Genomic DNA, 23092 nt, shown 5'->3' with positions numbered 1-23092 from the left:
CTGTATTCAGGTCAAGAGGTTGTCAAAAACAAGCAACACTTTTTATAATGTGCAATGATGGAGTGCATTGATTGCAAAGTACAGAGCACCTCTGGACCTAACTTGACATTTCTGCAAAAGACTGAGCTCATCAGCAGGTTACATGCAGCCACAGTGGCTATGTGCTCGAACCAGCTAATACTGCTATTATGACCTGCCCTGGGTGCTCTCCTCTTCACCTTTGCACAGCATAGCATGGCACATAACCAATTATGTTGCTGCTGATCAGCAGCCTTCCTCCAGTGTGAGATCCAGGGCCAGAGACAGCTCCAGCAGCATTTGCCCAACAGGTACCTGAGTGCAAAGAGGCATCAGTGCACCCCTGGAAGCTGAGTCTGCACTGGGGGGGCTGCATCTGCACATGAATGGATTGAAGCAGTGAGTGGAGCTCTGTTCTGCTCCTGTGTTAAGCATCACAGATTTGCATCCTGCCCTGCTCTCTTACCCAATTTTTCAGGTCAAGCTAAGCCTCTGCAAGCCTCAGGCTGTACCTTGGGGTCTACAGTCCCTCCTGACTCCTTAGTAAAAAACTCAGAGAGCCTTTAAAGTTAGAAGATATTAAAACATATAAATTAACTATAAATTATATATAAATTAAAATATACAAATGTGTATGTTTGCATGTAGGCATGCAGTTGCATATAGGCATAGGGTCAAAGGTGGACTTTAAAACGCAAAGTTGCTTAACATGAAACTGCTCTTTGGAGGCACTTCGATTCATCTCCTTTGCATAAGGGACCAGTTTGAACTAGGCTCTGGATAGGGGCAGACAGGCATGGTATTTGGCAAGCAATTTAATTCCCAGCTTCTGCCAGGCACTGGCACCCGAGGGTACCTGCTGGGAAGGGAAGATGCTCTGAAAGTGCTTCTTCTCACAGCCTTCAAGAAATGGGGCATCGGTACCCAGCTACCTGCCTGACTTTCCAAGGGGGGCCTGGCCTGAGCAGAAGCATCCCATGCCAGGTCTTGATCACTGAATAAATGCATCTGGTGGGGGAGAGATCAAGTGTGAGGTAATGCAGAATCTTTTATACATGGTGGAGAGTTGTTTTAAAGCCTGGCTTGTTGTTCTGGAGTGAGGGGTGTTGGCTGTGTAGTTCTGTCTACTCTGTGAGTAACAGATCTGCTGTGAGGAGTCGCAGTGCTCCACAATGCAAGGAAATGCTCCTAACAGAACTTGAGAGGTCCAGAGTGCCTTGTAATATTTCAGAGACCAGAGGGGATAGAACTTGATCCCCAGCTTCAGTCTTTTGTCCTCTAAACAACATTGCTTTAAACCATGTTTTGAAATGTATCCTTGCTAAGGAGTCACAGCAGCCCTCCTGAAGAAATGGTTGACCTCTCCTGCCCCAGTGAATCAGATCACTTGTTTCACTGATGAGCTATGAAAACAGATGATTCACTCATACGTGGCACTTTTCAGCAACAAGTCCCTAAGACTGCAGACATGTGAGGTAACAACATCAAGCCTTGCGAAAATAGGTATTGGCAGTAACTCCAGTTCTAGTTTCCTTGCTCCATTCCATCCAAATTCCCTACTGGCTTCTGTAGGCCTCCCTTGAGCCAGGAGTGCAGAACTAGCTTGCTTACAATCTGGGCCCTGTTGGAGGGGAGTCCATGGAAGTGCTGGTACCAAAGCTGGCCTAAGTACCCCTGCACTTCTGTCCTGATCCTCCTGTCACTTCAGCTATGACTCTACAGTGGTGTCACAAAATTTGGGGCTGAACCCCACTGTGGTGCATCACTGGGCTACAACAACATAAGAATGGCTATCCTGTGTGAGCTACAAGTCTAGCCTTCTGTGGCAAGAGGGACACCCTGGCACACAAGAACGCTATGGGTGGCAGGTTGTGATCTCTCTTCTGACCTCTGCAGAGCCTCCTAGCGAGGCTCTGGCTGCTCCTCTGACCTTCTCTTTTTTCTCACCTCATCCCTTCTGAAGCTCCATCAAGTCATGGCATCCTTGCCCCCAGAGTGGGAAGTTTGGTGGGAGAATCCTGGTGGTCTTTACATCCTTCCTTTCATTTCTTCTCCTGTCCATTGATCAGGTTGATTCCTACATGCTTTTTTCCTTTTCTCACCATCCTCTTTCCTGCCTCTCCCCCTACCCTACCAGACAGAGTAAAGAGGTTTTGTTAAGTGAAGAAATCAGTCAAGGGAGCGGACAAACCTGGAAGCCTAAGAACATAAAAGTGGGGCAAGCATTTAGTCATGATTCCCCAGAATAACCCTCAGCAGACTGCTGTGACAGGGCATGATGTCTTTTTACTAAAATACTCTTGATTCTTCTCTGAACAAATCTTCTGAACAAACAAATCATACTTCTGAATGTTTGCTAGCTACTAGCATCGCCAGTGTCCCGTGGCAAAGAGGTCCACAGCTTAGTTGTGCAGCGTGTGAAAAAAGAAGGCAACAAGACCCTTTTGTAAAGAATCAGAGCCCCAGTCAGGATTTGGATCCAGCTTACAGGCCACCCTCTGTGGTCAGGATATGAAAGGAGGAGGAACAAAACTTAATGCCAGGCATCATTACTGTGGGAGTTCAGCCCATCAAAAGCTGTGAAGCTGTGAGCTGCCCCTGCCCAGAGGAGCTGTTGCAATTGGTGACCTTTGTCAGTACAATGATCACCTGCCAACCCCCTGGCCTGTTGCTGCAACTACTGCTCACCCTTCCCCCTCTGCTATAGGAGGACAGAACTTTGCAATAAAATGTGGTTTCAGAAAGGGCACCTCTCCCAATTGCCATTCCCCAGAAAATTCCTCAGTACTACTAGCTCTCTGAAGGAGACCCCAGAGACAAGTAAGTTTGGTTGTAAAAAATTGGATTGCTTTTTTTTGTGGCATGATGCCTGCTACCATTGTACCTCTGTACTGAAATTTCCATAAACTGGTACGCAGTATTACCCCCAAAACCCCCTCAGGTCAGCTTGGGAGAAAAGCTCAGACACTTGGCCCTCTAACACCACCTGGTTTCTGCCTTTCCTGTCTCTGGATGTCTTTCAGGGAAGTGGAGGGAACATATAGAGTGCTGCTTCACTTCCCCAGCCCAGGCACCTAGACAGATAATGCATGCAGGAGGAAGAAACTTCATCGTCATCATCATGTTCAGCTGTGGCATCACTGAAGTCAAATCAAGGTGCAGGTATAGATGATGTCTAAGCCTTGGGCTGGATCACTGCACAAGATGAGCATTTCTATGTGAGAACAGCACTCATTACCCTGCATGTCTCATAGGGTCTTATTCTGTCTGCTAATTGAAGTGCACAGCACACAATTTTCCCGTCAGTCTTTAGTTACACAGATAGTGTTTATCAGAGCAAATGCCAAGACAACAAAATTAAAAAAACCCAACGGTATTTGAGGCTGATGGATCATGATGCAACTTTATTTCCCTGACCAGGAGTGCAGTTGTCACATGCATAGGCATTAGAGCTGTATAGGGGCTTCCAGGGCAGAGGGCCCAGACCCCAGGCTGGGTGGGTGCATGAGGGACTGTGGTACCACCACACTGCCATTACTGCTAGGTCAAGCCACTGATGGCAAATGACCTGTGATTTTCAGGTCCATGGAAGGAGAGGACAGGTGAGCACAGCTCACTGTGTCTCCTGCACTGTGTGACATTTATACTCCTCATCCGACTCTTTACTACCCTCCCTCCAACTCTGTGACTGCTCTGACTGACCTACTGACTGTGTTCTTCCATGAGGGCCTGGGCAGTGTGGATGAAGAGCAGAGGGAAGCAAAGTTGGGTGTCAGAAAGTGCTCCTGTGCATGCAGGAGGTGTGCATGAGCCTGCAGAGCTTTGTGGTTCCTACCTACAACTCAGCAAGCAACTCACCTGCAGTGTCCCATCTAAAGGACAGATTTAGATGAGGAATAAGACTGTGAGGAATAAAAGGGCTGCTGTCCATTGTTGACATTAACTTTGCCTTTTGTGACTCTTCAGCAAGACTTTGATCAGATAAATGCAGGTGGTATGCTGCTATTTAGCTACAAGCAACAATATTTTAATTACAGCTGGAAGTATGGTAGAAATCCACTTGATATCTAGGAAGGGACATGTGTGGACACTTCAGGTTTCTTTTCTTCTCTGCAGGACACACATACATGCACTCAAGGTGGCCATATCTTACCTTCCTAGCCAGAAGGACAGTCCTCAGGCTGTGGCAGTGTGAAGAGGCCAAGCTGAGAGCTAACTGCCAGAATATCATTTCAGGACTGCTTTGGCTGCCTGTCTTGCAGTAAGGGTGGTATTTCCACATCAAAGGTAGTCAGCCTGTGTGCAGGCACACACACTGAGGTGATCATGGGCATATGGCCACAACAAGTAGCCCTAGTTACCCTTAGTTACCCTGGTTACCCTTACCCCAGGATTAGCAGTGCCAGCAGCTGCTGCACAGTTTATCAGCACTGCATGCAGGCACCATCCCTGTTGCCTGTGCTGGGAGTGGAGGACACTCAGCAGCTCTTGTTCTTCAGGAATGACATGGTGATGGTCTCTATCTGCAGAACACACTGGACAATGCTTCCTTCACAGTGATCTGTTTCACCAAAAGCTGTCCCTGAGGGCATTGTTTGGAAAGGTCTTTATTTTCTGTCTTGCTTTCCACAAGGTGATCTCAAAGAGGCTAAGGAGTGAATTTTCTTATGTCACTAGAAACTAAGCATGATACATAGTGTGTTTGCTCTTACATTTCAATGCTATTTCTGGGCAACACCTTTATTCATCCACTAAAGCTTTTGCAACAGCCACATACAAAACCATAGCAACAAAACTGAATGACTGCAGTGTCTGCCTGGCCACAATTTCTCCATTCTTGCATTCTGGACTGATGGGAGTAGTGCATTTCTTGCCAGGGTAGCAAGTACCAGTATCTCATTTGCAGTGCAGTCCTGCAACACAGTCAGAATTCAGGACCTGACTTGTTCTGCCTGTTTGGGTTTGCTTGTTTGTTTGTTTGTTCTGGTTTTGTTTTGTTTTTGTGTGTTTGTTTGTGGGTTTTGTTTGGGGTTTTTTTGTGAGGTTTTGTTGTTGTTGTTGTTGTTTTATTTAGGTTTGGGTTTTTTTCTTTCAGGCATTCAGGGTTGAGAAACTGCTTAGGCTGGAGTCCCTTGCTATCAAATGCATCCTGATGACATACATTCTTTTTTCATAGACACAAAGGGTTTCCTTCACAACCCTGCCTATACTTATACTGCATAAGAAAACATGGGTAAAATTCACATTCCTTGTAAATGTTTTTCCTCTCATTTCAGTGATTACATGAAAATTTTGCTTTGTCAAATGTATTTTTATTTAGACACAGAGGTCCATTCCAGGTGTCACTCTCCAGTGTCTCCACTCTTTCATTTTGTTAATACAAGGCCTTGAGGACAATGCACACTGATGTGAGAGAGATCTTCAGAAAGAGGTTTTTACCAGCCAGGAACATTTTGGGAACAGCCTGTCAAGATCCCTCTGCATAGAAGTCAACCTTTCAACAGATCAGCTGTTTGTCTTGGCTGGCACCTATACCAGATCTTATGAGAAAGTTTGGGTGTTACCATTTTCACAGATGTACCCAAAGTGTTATGAGAAGTGATCAAAGTGTGTAACATGTAATTAAGTCTCAGGGTCTCTCAGACAAACAGAAGACCCCCAGCTGTTGAATCACCAGACATATTTACCATTGAGCAGACAAAGGCCTAAGAGAACAGGCTAAGTAAGTGCTGCTCCTTGAAAGATGGAAGAAGAATTACAAAAGAAATAAGCAATTGAGAAAGGACTTCCTCACTGAAAAGAATACCCAACTCCCACTTGTGCTGAAAACCTTGGGAGGAAAAGATGTACTAATCCTACCTGCCTTATCCTGGGAAAGAAAATTATATCCATCATGAACAGGGTGAATGCAGAAAGAAAATGAAACCATAACAATTTGCAGAGAGGAATGGCAAACAGAGACAGGCAGTTAAATACTTGAGAGGTGGAAGTCAAAGGTCCTGAAGAGGTGGTAGCTTGCACATTACCCACTGCAGAAACTCAGCAAAAAAATCCAAGAAACAGGCAAGAGACTAGAAGAAGCACAGCTGGACAACAAAAAATAAAGAGGCAGTATCTTTCATTACCAACACTGTTACCAGAAACATAATGTTTCCATTGAGATGGGAAATAAACTCAGAAGTAAAACTTGAATTACAAAAATATGAGCATAAACAAACAGCTCAAACTTAATTAATTAAACTTAAGATGTAATCTTGATAAGCAGTAAAAGCCAAACTATTAGAACCCAGTGGTCTTGGGTTCTTTTTTTTTTATTATTTTCACAAGGTGATCCACTCATAGGAAACAACTTGAAAAGCTGCAGCCAGACCCAGGGACAGAACTGTTGATTTCACTGATGTTGTTTTAAACAAATGTGTAAATACCAGAAGGAATCTAGAACGGCTATCAAGAAGGTAAAAAGTTTAAAGCAGTAGGGAAAGTAATTAAATATTATCAGCACCCTAAGTATCAGCAGTTAGCAGTATAGCATATCAGTAGTTTAAAGCTGAGAAGATTGTGGGTTTAAGTCTGTGTGTACAAAGGTTTGAGGTTTGAAAGGCACAGTGAATAGTACAATATTTTGATTTAACCAGACCTAAGAAATTCCAAAGTTACCTATGAAAGTATACTCATGCCTCTTCATTAACCGCATTTAAGAGCTATATTCTTTTGTTTCTAAGAATTAACCCTATAAAATTCATGATCCTAGCTAAGGAACCATATAATTAATGAGTTATGTGTGGCTAATTTCCTTTCTTCAAAGTGCCTTCAAGATCACAGGGCTGCTACATGTGAAAATACATCCAATTCTAATGTTGATTGTACTAATTGTTAAATACTATGCACATTTACCTGTGGTGTACCTCCTGCTGATGACAAGACCCTGGAACTGGATGGACCCACGTGCAACACCTGGGAGGCAAGAACAGATGTTGCCACAGCACTGCCTCACCAATGAATGGTGTAAAAGCACTAATGTCCTCAGCTCTTGCATAAAGCCAAGAATCCACATCTGCTGTGGGCTGTCATTCACTCTATCTTTTCCATGATAGTGGTCAAACTAGTTCAGGTCTGGTCCATATCTCTTCAATCAGGCTACAAGGATATAACGAGATACCATGCCAAAACCTTGCTAAAGTGAAGGCAAATCACCACTACCACTCTGCCTTCCTCCACAGAAACAGTCCTTGAAAAAAATCAGCTTGATCAAGCACAATTTGCTCTTGGTAAATCTAACCTGGCTCTTTCCCATCATCTTCTGTTCTTTTCATGCCTGATAATGGCTTCCAGAAGGACTTGTTCCTAAACTGTCACATGGCTTGAGGTGCCACTGATCATCCTTCAGATCGCTGGGTAATTATTGTCCTTCTCAAGAATGAGCATGGCATTTGCCTTTTTCCAGTCACCAGGGAGTCTTCCTGATTGCCATGACCCAACCATTCTTAGGCTAGAGACAGGAGGCCCAACCAGCTGCTCCCACTTCTCTCCATTGCAAGACAGAGCATTTTGCTTATATTAGTCTAACTTTGGAAGACTAATAGTAAAGCAGTAATTTTTCCTGCCTAGGACATTTGTCTGCCTGTCCTTTTTAATCAGTTTCACACTGTCTGTCCTTGATCAGCTCATTGCTCTAGAGACCAAGCAAACCCTGTGCAAATGTGACCTTCAGGGAGACACACAGCTGAGCCAGACTATTTAAGGACTCGTTTGGTGGAGCTGAGAACAGAGCTGGCAATTAAATTTCATGTCTGCTCGGCAACATGTGCATCTTTTAAATGTGTAGGTATGCCTCTGTGAGTGTATGCCTGTAAGTATTGGCCAAACAGGACAGCCCAGAATCATAGAATTGGCTGGGTTGGAAGGGACCTCAGAGATCATCAAGTCCAACCCTTGACCCACCACTGCATTTGCTAGACTATGGCACTGAGTGCCACATCCAGTCTCTTTTTAAATATCTCCAGGGATGGAGAGTCCACCACTTCACTGGGCAGCCCATTCCAATGCTTTATCACCCTCTCCATAAAGAAATTCTTTCTAATATCTAACCTAAACTTCCCCTGGCACAACTTAAGACCATGCCCTCTTGTCTTGTTGAAAGTCATCTGGGAAAAGAGACCAACCCCCACTTGGCTACAACCTCCTTTCAGGGAGTTGTAGAGAGTGATGAGGTCTCCTCTGAGCCTCCTCTTCTTCAGGCTGAACAGCCCCAGCTCCCTCAGCCTCTCTTCATAGGGTCTGTGCTCAAGTCCTTTCACCAGCCTGGCTGCCCTCCTTTGGACCTGAAGAGATGGCAGAAGAGGCTGCTTGCAGGAGAGATAAGCCCTTTCACCCCATTATTGGCAGTCCAGGACAGCAGTTCCCAAGCTGTTCCCAACCTCCATGACTATAGCTCTGCTCTCATTTCTCACAGCCCTGCATTTGGGTACTCCTCTAGTACCATGCTGGTGGCTTCCAGTGGCTTTATTAGCCAGGACCGACCAAGGTGAGTCCCTGGATGCATAATGCAGGAGACTGGATTTGCAGCAGTCCCTCTGGCTTGCTGAGTTTCATCAAACAGAAGCAGCTTGTCAGCTACCTTGACTCCAAGAGGTCAAGCTTAGGGCACACTGGAAACTGCCAGAAACAAACGGGGGATCAGAGAGGAAAGGCTGCCAGGAGCTCACCCCTGTCTTGGGTAGTGTTCATGCACAGCAAATCATCCAGAAGAAATGATAGCAGTAACCATGACAATGTCAGCAGCACGGCACTAGCAGGGCTTCCTCAGGGATTAACACCTTCCCCTACCAAGGGCATATCTCCCTTTTTCTGATGTGCACTATTGATTCAGTGATGGTGCATGTTTGCTTTGTCTTCCTCAAAGCAGAGATACCTGCCATACTGCTTTCTTTGCAAATTGCCTAGGCAGAACAACCTGTGAAATCAAAATATTTTTTCCAGAAAGTCTGTTCCCTCCCATGTGCTTGTGGAGCACTTTGCACTGCAATCCCACCCTAATCTCTCTCCCTTGGATGCCCCCATCATGACGAGGAACTGCTGCTGACTAAAACCCAAGATGTGTCACTCCACGGAGCACACTGTTGTTTTCTGAGGTGTGACTCAGAGCCTTTCGGTTAGGTGTCAGTATGTGTTATTTGCTAGAAATAAAATCAACAATAATTAATTCTGCTTTGTTTTCTTTTTTCCTTTCTTTTTTTTTTTTTTCTTTTTTTTTTTTTTTCTTTTTTTTTTTAAAGTTTTTGTCTTTTCCTTTTTAATGTGTGGTGCACCCAAAGCAGAGCTCAGAAAGGCTGGCCTAGGCTGTGTCTGAAGACCTGCTTCTCACAGAAAGGGCTTCATGGAGGGGTTGGTCATTGACAAGCATGATCCCAGTGGGAGAAGAAGTAAGGCAAACTGTGTGGGGAATCCAGGGAAAAGAGAGAGAAGTCCTGAGATTATGGCAAATGACAGGGGAAGCACGAAACACGGGAAGGAGCAGAAAATTCTTCCCCTTGGGTGCTAAGCAGCCTGGCAGGCTGGCATTTTTCACACTGTCTGCTCAGTGCCCAGCCTCTCATGCCCGTATCAGACAAGGGCATCCTTATTTCTATCTGCGTCAACAAAGACTGAGCTGCATCAATGTTTACCCCTGGAAAGCACAGCAGTGCTCCTATACAACACATGAAGTTGCAGTAACAAACATAAAGAGTGGCATTTGGCATCTGACAGGATGACTGATGTAAGCTATCAGCCAATATTTGACTTTCTAGGTGAGATTAGATTTAGCATTTAATTTCATATACACATAAAGCATGCAGTACAAGGAACTTACTTAACAGACAATTGCTTATAGACCTGTGCAGGCTGGAGGCTACTTAACATTTAGAATAGCTCTGCTCCTTTCAAGAGTATCATTATCTTACTCAGTGGAGTTTTAAAAACCTGATTTTAACTGTGAATCTCATTAGAGAAGGACACAGGAAAGGTAAGTTTCTGTTGGTAATTTATTTCCTACTGAAAAAGCATAGCAATTTTTGCTCTGAATCAAAGGAAAAGGAGAGAGATTTTACATGAAAAAAAGGTCAGGGAAGTTTGTATTTGTAATTTCTTATACTGTGGTTACTTTCATTAGATTATTTTTGTCCCCTGTGTTTGAGTGTGTATGAGTATATAGCTGCAGGGAGACCTATATGTATGTGTTCCTGCATCCATGCATTCTGTGTATGCAAGCCTGTTCTGTGGACGTGGCTACTGCAAGGCTAGTCCAGCAGAGGAAGATTAATTGCTGAACTCAAGTTCTAAAGACACCATAATTTCTTATTAATTATGAAAATTCACCACCCCTTATTGTAGGCTCATCATTGTGCTAAGACTGGACTGAGACCCGTAAAGAGGCTTTTTATATAAGCTCTGTCACATGTGGAAGGGCTTGGCTGGCATGAAGCACTGAAGGACGGGTGCTATACAGAAGTATCAGACAGAAATCCTGTCCCAGACCCCTTGCTTTTTGCAGACTAGCAGGCTGCAATGCAGTCACAGCTCTTCTTTATGTAGGAAAGGCAGAGAAAGGAAGAGGCTTTCCTCAGAGCCTCCACATCAGGGAAAGTCAGTGTACCTTGACTCTATGAGGGCCACGTTCACAGGATTCACCAAAGCATATTTGGCTTCCCACCAACTGAAAGTGACTGGAACAAACTATGGGATTCAAACTAGAGGAGGGAAGATTTAGATTAGATACTAGGAAGAAGTTCTTCACCATGAGGGTGATGAGACACTGGAACAGGTTGCCCAGAGAGGTGGTGGAAGCCCCATCCCTGGGAGTTTTTAAGGCCAGGCTGGGAGGGGCTCTGAGCAACCTGATCTAGTGAGAGGTGTCCCTGCCCATGGCAGCAGGGTTGGAAGTGGATGATCTTAAAGGTCCCTTCCAGCCCTGAAAATTCTACGATTCTAACAAGAAGAGTAAGACTTCACCTTGCGTCTCTGAACACACTGAAAACTACTCATTGGGGATTCTCAGCTCATCTTAATTTGGTGCTACATTTTCACTGGACACCTGTAGGTGTTTATTATTTAATTTTCATAATGTGAACAAAAGAAACCAGCTGTCTTATTATAGATATTTGATTAAAGTATCATGTTGTCTTTAGTAACTGGCAAGGATGACTGAAATCCGAAACTTCACTTGGGCAGTGGAAGATATTTTCAAGGAAACCTTTCTCACTTACATGAATAGCTGGAGGAAAAACATGACAGAAGCAGCAGATAATTTGCAAGCCAAGGTTGAGGCTGAAAACTTTGACTACGTTATCCTTTATTTGATGGTGATGATTGGGATGTTCTCCTTCATTATTGTGGCAATTTTGGTGAGCACTGTGAAATCAAAGAGGCGAGAGCACTCCAATGACCCCTACCACCAGTACATCGTTGACGACTGGAGCAAGAAGTATAAAAGCCAAGTCCTGAATCGAGAAGACCTCAAGTGTGTGATCCATGAAAACTTGGGTGCAAAGGACAAAACAAACCCTGAATCACCCTGACTTTCTGGAAACACCAGCAATGAGGAAATCATAAAGCCAGGTGCAGGGAACTCACTGGAATTACAAAGAGATATGAAAGAGTTCATTAAATTAACTGACAGGTCAATGTGGAACACAACACTGGGGAAACCAACATTACTGTTTCCCGTGAAGGCTTTGGCATAGGTGATTGAGAAAAACCCAAGAGAAATGCATGATTGTGCTTTGCTTTGGTATTCTGTTCAGGAAAATAAAACCAAGATAATTAAAATTTTATATTTTTTTAGCATTTTTTTAAATCCAAAATCAGATTTGGATGTTCCCAGCTCATAACAACTGAATTAGTTGTCACAACTGCTGATTTAGATCCAAACTGTATGAATTAAGCCCATCATAAAAAAGTAAAAAACGTGAAAGTGTAAAATTGAGTACCAAAATCTCCATCTATTGTCTGAACAATGTTTTATGGTATGAATCATAGGAGGTAACTTATACCTACACACATTCAAACCATTTTTTAATAATTGGGCTCCCATTTTTATTTCATTATTAATTGGCAGCAAGAATTGACTCATGACAAGGACTGTTTTATAGCAGAAGACCTGCTAAACTTGCAGTCTTATCCAGGAGCATGTTCTGGTTCTCCAGGGCAGCTTCCAGAGCTTCATCATCTGTCCTGAAGTCTGTAGGTGGCCAAGCTGTCTTCTATTGCTCCTTAGTTCTCCAGAGAAATCTGTTTACCTTGGTATGCAAACTGGGTAACGGAGGTGCTGGTTACATCCTATCAGCCAGGACTCTGTAAACCACTGAGATTCTGCCTTGTGGCTTGCAGAGGAGGGGCTTCTACACCCACTTACCATGGCTGTCCCATTGCTGTGATTCCTAAATGTCTCCTGTGTTGAGTACTTGTTTTGACTGGCTGGCAAATGGGTTTCCAATATGGTTTCTCTTCTCCTGTGCTGTTCTCCACCATGATGGCTCTCAGGGAATACTTACAAGCAGAAGTAGTGACACTTCTAGTATTAAAGCGTGCTTCCTTTTGTAAGACTCTGGGTTTAGTTCCCAGTCATGTTGTCAGACTTAAATCACTTACATTGCTGTGCTGGCTGTCTGGCTGTCATGTGGGCTTGCTTGTTTTCAGAAAGTTTTGGCTGAAACACTTCAGCCATGTCTAGTGCTGCATTTCCAACAACTTTGTCTTATTTGTGTTAAAAAGAACGGGAAAAGGGCTTCTTTTGCTGGGAAGCTTTAGCTTGTTCTGGAGACTGGTCCTGAGATTTGGTACAGCAGCTGTTGCCATGCTCCAGATGTGCCTTTTGCTGGCACCATAATAAACCTTTGTATCACCTCAGTCGGTGAGCACTTGGAAAGGCTTGTTGTCAGGTCCCAGCACAGCCATCTCTCCCCACCCAGCATGCCCCCCCTTACTCCACCTCCCCTGGGTGCTCTGTGTGTGTCTGCCAGCTCCTCAGCTCCTCTCAGGGGTGTGCTTCATACCCAGAATGCGGGACCTTCCTTACCACACAGGTAAGGTACTGCACCAAGCAGGTGGAAGATGCCAGGGCTACAGCCATGCTCAGGTAAGGTACTGCACCAAGCAGGTGGAAGATGCCAGGGCTACAGCCATGCTACAGTCACAGAACCACAGAATGGTTTGGGTTCAAAGGGACCTTAAAGATCATCCACTTCCAACCTCCCTGCCATGGGCAGAGACACCTCCCACTAGACCACGCTGCTCCAAGCCCCATCCAACCTGGCCTTTCCCCTGTGCCAGTGTCTCACCACCCTTACAGTAAAGAATTTCTTCCTCATGTCTAACCATTTCCCAGTTTAAAGCCATTCCCTCTCACCCTGTCACTACACCCTCTTGTAAAAAGTCCCTCCCCAACTTTCCTGTAGCCCCCCTAGGGGTGGGAAGGCTGCCATAAAGTCTGGAGCCTTCTCTTCCCCAGGTTGAACCCCAACTCTCTCAGCCTGTCCTAGCAGGACAGCTGCTCCAGCCCTCCGGCTCCCAGTCACAAGAACCCCTTTTGGCAAGGAACATCTGGAGGAGCACCCCGGCACTCCTTGTCCAGTAGCACCAGCACCCCCCAGCAGCTCTCCTACTCCGTCAGACCCTACTCCCCAGCGCAAGCCGGCAGCAACTCCCACCCTTGGCCCGGCCCTGCGGCTGCCGCGGATGGGAACCCCAAGCTGGACCGCTTTGCCCTCGAACCTACACTTCTGGGACATATGAGAAATGCGTTTTGGGTTTTTTTGTTTGTTTGTGGTTTTTTTTAAGACACAAGAGCCTACGTACTGCACCAGCCTCGGGAAGCGGCTTTGCGGAGTTAAGTGCCCGGGCCGAGGCGAGGCGAGGCGAGGCGAGGCGGGCCCTGCCCCGCGGGGTCCTGTGCCGCTGGCGCTCCTGGGAGATGTAGTTTGTGACGCCTCCCGCCCAGAGCCATGGCCGCCCCGTGAGGTAAGAGACGCGTTCCGCCGGGCCTTGCCCCACACCCCTGGCTGGCTCGGATGCCTGCGGTGCCGGGGCGGGAGGGCACGACGGGGGCGGCGAGGCGACATCAGGCAGGAGCGGCGCGCTTCCTCCCCCCCACCACCCCAGCCAGCTCTGCCAGCACTGCTGCCCGCCCTCCGGCCCGCTCCTCTGCCTCCCAGCCCCACCACCCCCTGCCTCCTTCTGCCCTCCAGCCTGCCCTGCCTTGTTTTCCTGCTCCTCCCGCCTGTCCTCCAGCCCTCCTCCCTGCACACACACCCCCACGCCAGCCCACTCCTTCCTTTGCCAATACTCCCATCCCCATGGAGTCCTCCTTCCTGCCCACTCTGCGTGCCACCCTCCCTCTCTTCCCCGCTGCCCACCGGCCCTGCTTTCCCGACCCACGCACGGGCCGTGTTCCCACCCAGGAGGTTGCAGTATTCCCCTCGCCGGTAACTCGCAGCCTCCCCCCCCCGCCATCTCTCAGGAGAGGGAGAGTGAAGTTGAAAAGCTGCCGGAGTGATGCTGGCTGGCTGGGAACCGCAGGCAGGCCTGATCCTGCCGTGCCCCGGCATAAGCTGCCGGGATGTGTGCTTTGCTGCATGTGGATCGGACAGGTATTGTTGTTTTCTGAAGAAAAAAAAATAATTCGAAAACAAAAGAAAAAAAAAAGCAACTAAGTAAGAAGGAGAGGTCTGAAGTTATCATTTGTTGAAGAAGTTGGGTTTTCTCAAGCAGGTGTGTGGTGCTGCAGGGAGCAGGAAAGTTGACCAAGAACTAGGGCAAAGGTCAGAATGGAGGTAGCGGCGGCTGCCAGCCCAGCAGACCCTCCTAGGGCACTGGGGTGACAGCAGGCAAGGGCCTGCTGCTTGCAAGGACCTTGGGATTTGACTTAAAGTTATGCCCCGGAGCCCATGGTGGAAGAGGCTGCTGAGCCACTGACATTTTGGTTTAGGTTTTAATCCAGCTGCTGTGATTTATAGATGCCATCTACTCTTTTCTTGTTTCCCAGTGTTTGGAGCACATGAGGAGCTGCCAGAGGAATCATTAATATTTTCATTTCTGCTTCTTCGGGTATGAAGATCTTGTATGACTTAGTGTTTTTCACGTTTCTTGATCTGGTGTTAGTTTGGGATTTTTTTTATCAGTGACACTAGTGTAAACTGAGTGATTAGACAGGTATTTTTATGAATCAGTGTCTTAACCTACCCACACATATAGGTTGTAAATATGCATGTGTCTGATATAATCACTATGTCAAGTGGCAGTGATTTGTGATGGACTCTGTCCAGCAGTTCTGGTTCACAGTTGCTTCCACTGTGTTTCTCTTCAGTCTTTGGGCTTTGCCATATTAGTATGTTTTGCCATGACCCAACAGTGGGGTTTTTTTGGGGTTTTTTTTTTGAGGAGGAGGCTTGTCTTGCAGATGCTAATCCTGTTGCATGACACATGTAGTGGTGAATCCTCCAGTGACTATCCAGGTGGGAAGCTTGAATTTTGCTTCCTGAAATAGGTGCATTAAAGAAAGCTGCAACAAGGGACAGGTGGAATGATACTCCTTTTCTAGGGCAAGACATACTCAGCCATTGCTCCATTTCAGATGCAGTCGTATAACCCTAGCGGCTTGCTGCTTTCTGATGCTCAGGACTTTTATAGCTTTTCACAAAGTAGGTAGAATGGTGATGCTTGGAAATCACCATTAGACAAAAGAATATCTCAAGCCCCATTTTGTTGACTAGATGGAGTTATTGGCAGGCTGAGTGAGACTTCCAGCCAGGACAACTCAAGTGGGTTTGTGAGTATCCAGATGCCTGTGTGGATGTTTTCTGGTGCTTGCAGGCCAGTCAATACTCTGCCACTGCGTAAGCAAACAATGGTGTGAATGGCTGGGTTGTGATGTGGTTCATGTGGTGGACTGGAGCTGTAATTCAGTGGCTGAGAGTCCTGGATTCAATTCTGTGCTCCACCACAGACTTCTCATCTGACTGAGGCCCAAGTCCTTTGTCTGGGGTGGTCTGTGTTGCACAACACAAAGTTGTGCAGAGATCCTGGAGCTGGTATCAGCTGAAGTCTAACTCTGGGACTTGATGCAGCCCTCCCTGAGTTCTTTAGCCCTGCCAAGGACATGAGCCTCTACGCCAGCACTGGTGAACCTCTACACATGTATTGGTGACACTCTCTCTCTTCTCTTAACCCAGAAGACCTCACACCATTTGGAGCTAACAGAGGGTTGCTAGTACAGAACTGAGGTGTGCATTGTGGGCAGACTCTTCCTTTCCCATCTGCAGTAGATTGGTCTGCTTGACAGAGGAGGTCTGAGTGTAAATGGGTTAGTAATTGCAAGGTGCAATCATGGTGAAGAAGGCCACCAATATGTGATTATGTAGCATCTGTCATGGAGTCTCTGGCAGGGCTTCAGGCAGAGCCAGATGCTCTTCTTTTCTTGCCTTCTCACACGGCTCAACACGAGACCTCCTTGCTGTGGGTGAAAGTGATAGTGACCTTCTGTGGGGCCCAGTCTCCATTTACAGTAGCTGTGTTTGTTAAGGGAGCCTGCATTTTGCTGAGGAACGAACAATGCCTGACTGTAGATGTGTTCTGAACTCCTATCTCTGCCTTATCTGCCTCTGAAAAGGCAAACATCAGCTGTTCAGTTCCCTCCATGCTTTTAAGATACCACAGCCTTGAAAGTACGGTGTCTGAGCTCTTTGGGTTTTAATTTATTACCTCAATGCTAACAAATTGTTTTTTTCAAACGTGAAGTGAATCCTGCCTTTTTCTATCCTTTTGCCATTTTCTTCTCCCTGCCCCATGCCCAACCTAGCCTGTTTTTCAGCGGGGGTTTCAGCCGTATTTAATAAGATACAGATCAAAATGGAGACTGAAAATGTGAAGAGACGAAATGGGGAGAAGTGTTTGACCACCAGAGGCTGATGGCACAGGATGTGGGAATGCAACATGGAGAGAGAGGGGTAGCTTCCCCTCTCAGTTCTAACAGCAGAAGATACTGTGAGGATAGACCATCAGAGATGTGAACTCTCACGGGAAGCATTTTGGATCAAAACACCATGCTTCAGAACAAAGGGAGAATTTCTTTACATCCTGTCCTTTTTGACTTCAGTGAAGCTACTCTTGGTGGATACACAGCTCAGACAGGTTCAGGCTCATCTTAGCAAAGCAGAAATATTACAGAAGTGTGCTGAATGCTTAAATAATTGTTTGGTAACAAAGAGCAGGAGTGCACACTGTGTTTCACATTGTACGCTGCTTCTTGTTGGTGGGACAATACCCTGCAATCACACCCCAGAGATGGGCTCACGTAACATTTGCTGAGTCTAAAACTTTTTCTGTGTGTAAAAAAGTCACTAAAAGCCCATTTTCAGCATCATATGTCAGATGTAGTCTCTTTGAATGGCTGAATTCTTGCTTTTTTATAATATGTTGCAAAATTAATTCTGACTGAAGCACAGGATTTACAGCAATTTCGAAGAGTGAAGACTGTGTCTGATGAAACCCCTGCCCAAGTCAGTATTTTAAGTTGAGGACACCCCATTTGGACAGTGCAGGCACTTCAGATCAGGCCAGGCTTGTCTAAGATGGGTTTTACTGATAAGCACATAAGCATCTGAACCATGCACTGAGAGACACATTCTACTCTGAGGGGGGAATTTTGCTTTGACAGTCTCACAGAGGACTTCAAATATTAATGGTCACTGAATTCTGGAGCAAGCATCAGAAGTTGAAATACCTTTTTTTTTTTTTTTGAGGTGAAATGCTACAGACTCATTAGTGCACAGCTGCCCTGACATTTTTTCAACAGGAGATCAGAGCTGCACAACTCAGGATCTCAACACAGCAAATACTTGAGTGACGAATAAGTTAATAAGTTGGCCATGCTGCTGCTTTAGTGTAGTTCAGTCTTGGTTAACAGAGATCTCCAGTGGTGTCTCTCTGTGAGGACATTTCCAGATTGGTCTCTGCAGGGTGAAGATTTTGCAGCTGGGGGAAAAGAAGAGGACACTGTAGCTGGACCAATAAGGGCATCTGTGAAGAAGGTGACTGAGCAGTGCAGGAGATGGAAGAACATTTACTTGACTCTTTGTTTCTGAAAAAAGGTCAGCAGCAGCTATTGTGGTGTAGTGGTGATTTCTTCAGCCCAGCTGCTGGTGGAGGTTAGGACTAAGCTGTAGGGCTTCCCCCTGCTTTTCCAAAGTGATTCTTGTTACACATAAAAGAAACACCGCGAGGGGGTTAGGCAGGGAAATGTGCTGAATTTAAAACCCCTGGGCTGAAACAATGCTGGTGGTGCAAGCAAGCAGAGAGTAGAGGTCAGTGCTGTGGCTGTGTGGTGCAGCCTTCAGCATCTCCGTGGGCATTTCTCAGCCCTGCAGTTCAGCTCTGGAAGGTACAATGCCTGCTCAAGGACTCCAGTCACTGTTCACTTCTGTGTTACTATGGGCTGTGTGGAGAATTAAATTTATTGATAAATCAGAAAGAACTGGTTCATTATATTAGATGCTAGGATTCACTAGGCATTCAGGCTCTGAGCAGGGCAGGTGGGCTTCAAAACCTCAAGACAGCTCTTTGGGGTGCGCTTCTGTCGGCTGCATCTCAGATGTCAGTGAGTTGGTGTGATGTGCACACGTGTCAAGCTCTCCAGAGCAGGCAGCCTTGTGTTTTTGGGTCTGGCAGCTGCTGGGATCTGCTTCCTGTGGTGGAAGTGCAGCCTCTGCTCTGCGCAAGCGTGGCACCTGCTCCAGGCCTGTCAGATCCCTGTCCTTCAGCAGCACAGATGTTGCTCCTGTCACTCAGCTCCATAAAGGTCCATGTAGGTCATTCCCGAACCGTGTGGCACTGGTAATGCTGGCAGCCACTGTGCAGTAAATGAGCTTGTCAGAGAGCTGCAGGGTGGACGTGCTGAGTAGGAACAGACTGGCTAATTCCTTTTTAATTTCCATTTTTGCAAGATGCTCCTGCCCAGGTCTGTGCCTGTAGAAGTGTGACACTCCTCGGTGCTGGGTGCTGCCTGCGGTGGGACAGTGTAATCACACAGCCAAGATGGTGGCATTTAACTGGAAGGTGAGGATGTTCCATATTCATTAGGCAGTGAATTTCTGCTCTTTCAAGCAGATGCATGTAAGATACGGTTGGGTGGGTCCTGTTTTTAAAGATGGTTTCCTTGCCTAGGTGAAGGTTGTCTACCCACTACCCTGTCTGCACTTCAGGGACAGAGGATTCATTGTTGTTGCTGTTCCTTTCTGGCCGAACACGCTTGCACCTTGTGGGCTTGCCCCACTTTTTGCTGTTGGGACCTCACACTTTAGACCTGAGTGTAGCTCTGCTATCCTCTAGTCCTCCTGGCTTTCATCTTTCAAGGCTTTTCTCTGGCTGATCTGTCCTCCTTTTGTTACTGGAGGGTATTCTCCACTGTCTTCCAGAATATTTGGGTCATAAACACTGCAGGATAGATATGTAAGGCACAGAAATGTCTGGGCAAGTGCTTCATGCATTAACACTTTTAACATGTTTAATCAAGCTATTTTTCAAGAAAACAGTGATTACTGCAAGCCTTGGATTTACCTTTCCGGTGTTGCGGAGCTGTGGTTTAAAGAAATTGACACTTCTAATATATGGGGAGGTTGATGATGGGCTTTGGCAAAATTAGAAGGAAGTCTAATGTCAAAGGTAACATGCAGCTTGTAGAGATCAGTGTTATAAAGCCCCCACTTGAGCCTCTGATTTGTGGATTTTAAGGAGACAAACTAATGGTGTATTGATACAAGTTTTTTTTTTTGTTGTTGTTGTTTTTTTTATATCAGTAGTTTGACAGTGGCCAAACAGCTTTTTGAGGTGCTGGAAGGCCTGCTAAGGGTACAGTAGGGTTCTGAGAGGCTTGCTAAGGGGGAGCTGGCACTGTGAACCTTCAGTGCACCACTGGACCCATCCTGCTGGCCAGGTGCCTTTGGAACAATGTGCTGGGAACTTCATGTACCTTCAATATTCTTCTGCAATTGATATCACTCACTGAGTGCTCTGTGCTGTTCTTGTTATAATTGTATTCTGAGTTCACATTGTTACCCATTTTATTTGCTACTCCACATACACATAGAGTAGCATGCTTTTATGACATTGAAATATGTTGTGCAATTTCAGTGGTTCCAGGCATTAAAAACTCCTCAAACTGAATTATTGCAGGCTGTGGAGTTTTTTTTAATTTTCTTCCAGTTTAAAGGCCTTTATCATACCTTCTAGATGTGGGAAAGTTAATTGCAGAACTACATGGAAATTTTTAGGAGCACAGAAATGTCTTTGGGGATCACATCTGTAAGCTGATATGCACAGATCCATCACCTGTGGGAGAATCCTTTAGAAACTTTTCCACTTTTATAATTATTCTAAGGTACTTGGTTCTTCCCATTTTCCAGCTCTAGATAGTGCTAATATTCCATTTGCTGTATAGCAAGAAAAAGCAACAAAGACCTTTTCAAAGGGGCTTTATCTACAAACTTGAGCGAACTTGGTTTTGTCCTTTTCCCTAGATGTTGATCTGCCTAGTTTAAAGTTTCCTACAGATAAAAAATCATGAACAGAGGAGCCTTACCATTGCTTTGAATGATGCTTTCAAAAGCTCTGTAGCAGTTCTGTAGATTAATTTTTAATTGTCCAAGTGTTCCAGTAACTGCTTACATTGTTTTGCATTTCAGGCTTTGGAGAATTTCCCATTGCTGATGTACATTTTGGCAGCTAAAACATTGATTCTTTGCTTAGCATTTGCTGGAGTAAAAATGTACCAGAGCAAAAAAATTGAAGAAAAACTGAAGAGGGAACGGGAAAAGAAGTTGAAAACAGAAGTAGAAAAGAAGGATGATTGAAGAGTCTCTCAGGTAGAGAATTTATTCAACATCCCATTGTCTAATAATGGCATTGCCATATTAAATCCGTTATGTTCTGGCTTGGGTACATTTGAATTGTGCAATCAGGACTATCACCGTTATCTGAGTTCTTGGAATATTTGTCTCCTGCAATGCTTCAGCACATTAGCACCCCCACATCATGCCCATTCTTTGTAAAAACTGCAGATGCCACCAGAAGATTTGGCAGCTATGTTTCATGATTTGGGAGATCTCAGCATAGTGTTCCCTCTCTGCTCTTAATCCCTCTTACACTCAGCCAATTGCACAGGAAATCCTGATATGTAGTGAGGTGGTTAAATTGGCAAAAAGTGCATAAGAGGCACAACAGTCTGGATGATGCTGTCAGACCTCTTGATCATAAGTCACATATTTAAGATAGAAAAGAGTAAGTCATTCCATGTTAGTTAAATACACAACAGGTTGTAGATAGTTCAGCTGGAAGTGCCAAATCTCATGTTATGGAACTTCCCAAGGTAATAGAAATGCTACAGGTTGTGCTATGTAGCATTCACCACATAGACTTCACTGAGAAGAATTGACATCTTTCTTCATGAAAGAGCAAAATTAACAAAAATTAACAAAAATGTCGTAGTTTTATGTTTTCATTCCTTGTGTACTGCATTTCTTCCCACTGTTTTCAAAGTTCAAGCAATCACTGTCTTACTGGATCAAAGCCATTAGCAAAGTGAGTGCTGATTAATGTTAATTATATTCCCTGACTTGTTTGGTATGTGATTTTTATATCAGTACATTTCACATCTATCTCTTCTGCAACAAAATGGGAATTCTATTCCTGCCTGCCCTTTGTAAGCTCAGTGGGAGTTTGATGTGATATTACTCTTTGTTAAACTAAAAAACTTACTTTCCCCTTTTGAGATCATCACCTCACACATGCAAAGAGTTTCAGTTTTTAGAAATGTTTACTGGTTTTGACTTTAAACCTTATCACTGTTTTATTTCATGCAACAGGATTTGGAAATTCTGACTAAAAATGGGGTCCTGGAAATAACCAGGGGAATGGAATGGTTCATTTGCATAGAAAAATAAGAAAACAAAAGATGTTTTCCAATCTCCTGTTTACATCAGATTTAGGACTTGTCTCTAGGCAGAGTGTGGCCATTTTAAACTCTTGTTTTGAATCAGTTTAGCTAGCCACTGGAAAAGCTGTGAGAACACTTCTTTCCATTTTTGCAGAATAACTCAGACAGAGCAAATTATCTGAAGTTTTATTGCTTAACAGCTGAGAGATGGGCTGCCCTGGAAGGGAGCAAACCTGCTGCTTGTAATGAGCAGACCATACCATGCTGTGTGGGCAGCACTGGGTCCTGGGGAGTTCTGCAGAGTCAGGATTGATGTGTCAGGGTAATGACCTTATCCTGCAAGGCCCCTGTGTCCAGCATGTGACACTGACTTTTTTTGAATGATGTTGAATGATTGGCATTAAAGCTTTTCTGACTTTTCAGAAAATACCCTGCTTGCCCAGTCACCCCATGTTGCCTGGCAGAGGCCCAGTCCTTCCTAAATTCTGCCATCTCTCAGACTGTCTGCTATGTCTTTCTAGAATGGGACTGAGAGGTGGGGTGAATTCTCCTACCCTAAAATTGTTCCCCAGTGTCAGCACTGCAGAGCTGTGATTATCTCTGGTTGCAGCGTGCCACATGGGCAGGCAGATCTATCCCATGCTGCCAGCATATAATGCCTGCTGTTCTCACTGCTGTTTCCCCACCCTGCAGATTTCCTGACACTTGGCAGCTTGCATTGGATTCCTTTCCTGGGAGAACGAAGCCTTCCTGTAGATGAAGAATGTGTCAAAGGAATAAAATTCAAGAGTCTCATTCGCTTAAACTGTATCTCAACTTTTTGTACATACAGCAAAATGTCTAAGCCTCTATTTATGCAATAAAAAACCCTTTGTAAAAAAAAGAAAAAAGCAATGGCCTTGGTTACTGCTTAATCAAATGCTACAGTTAGAGCTGCAGGGGAGGCAGTTTTTAAAGATTAGCTGCAAGGGGGTGGCTGGGTTTAAAGAGAAAAACACTCTTGAGTCCTTCATAGGCGTGTACAGGGTTCATGGGCAGACAGCAGGGAATGAGGAAGAGCTCTATGTGACTTCTTCAGAGCAACTGCTTCTTGCAGGGGCGTAAATCCAAGAC

General features: G+C 45.2%; 2 protein-coding genes across 4 annotated transcripts; both read left to right on the top strand.

Annotated features, from left to right (window-relative positions):
* The first annotated feature begins 8469 nt into the window (after window positions 1-8469).
* KCNE2 (potassium voltage-gated channel subfamily E regulatory subunit 2) lies at window positions 8470-11976 on the top strand. The gene is made up of 2 exons (XM_071753667.1): window positions 8470-10021; window positions 11184-11976. The coding sequence occupies exon 2, from the start codon at window positions 11196-11198 to the stop codon at window positions 11571-11573; it is 378 nt and encodes a 125-aa protein (XP_071609768.1). The 5' UTR covers window positions 8470-10021; window positions 11184-11195; the 3' UTR covers window positions 11574-11976.
* Window positions 11977-13932: 1956 nt separating this feature from the next.
* On the top strand, window positions 13933-22869 carry SMIM11 (small integral membrane protein 11). 3 transcript variants are annotated; one of them, XM_071753690.1, is made up of 5 exons: window positions 13933-14013; window positions 15038-15099; window positions 18993-19104; window positions 20730-20909; window positions 22673-22869. In XM_071753690.1, exons 3-4 carry the CDS (start codon window positions 19084-19086, stop codon window positions 20895-20897), a joined length of 189 nt encoding a protein of 62 aa, XP_071609791.1. In that variant the 5' UTR covers window positions 13933-14013; window positions 15038-15099; window positions 18993-19083; the 3' UTR covers window positions 20898-20909; window positions 22673-22869. The 3 variants fall into 3 exon arrangements, with proteins under 3 accessions (XP_071609791.1, XP_071609800.1, XP_071609782.1); XM_071753699.1 differs by lacking the exons at window positions 13933-14013; window positions 15038-15099 and adding an exon at window positions 18780-18882; XM_071753681.1 differs by lacking the exons at window positions 13933-14013; window positions 15038-15099 and having other exon boundaries at window positions 18889-19104.
* Window positions 22870-23092: the final 223 nt, after the last annotated feature.

The sequence above is a fragment of the Heliangelus exortis genome, chromosome 1, assembly GCF_036169615.1.
Source record: "Heliangelus exortis chromosome 1, bHelExo1.hap1, whole genome shotgun sequence".
In the NCBI taxonomy this organism is placed as follows: Eukaryota; Metazoa; Chordata; class Aves; order Apodiformes; family Trochilidae; genus Heliangelus; species Heliangelus exortis.
Note: the sequence above shows the minus strand (reverse complement) of the source record. Positions and strands in the feature narration are given on the sequence as shown.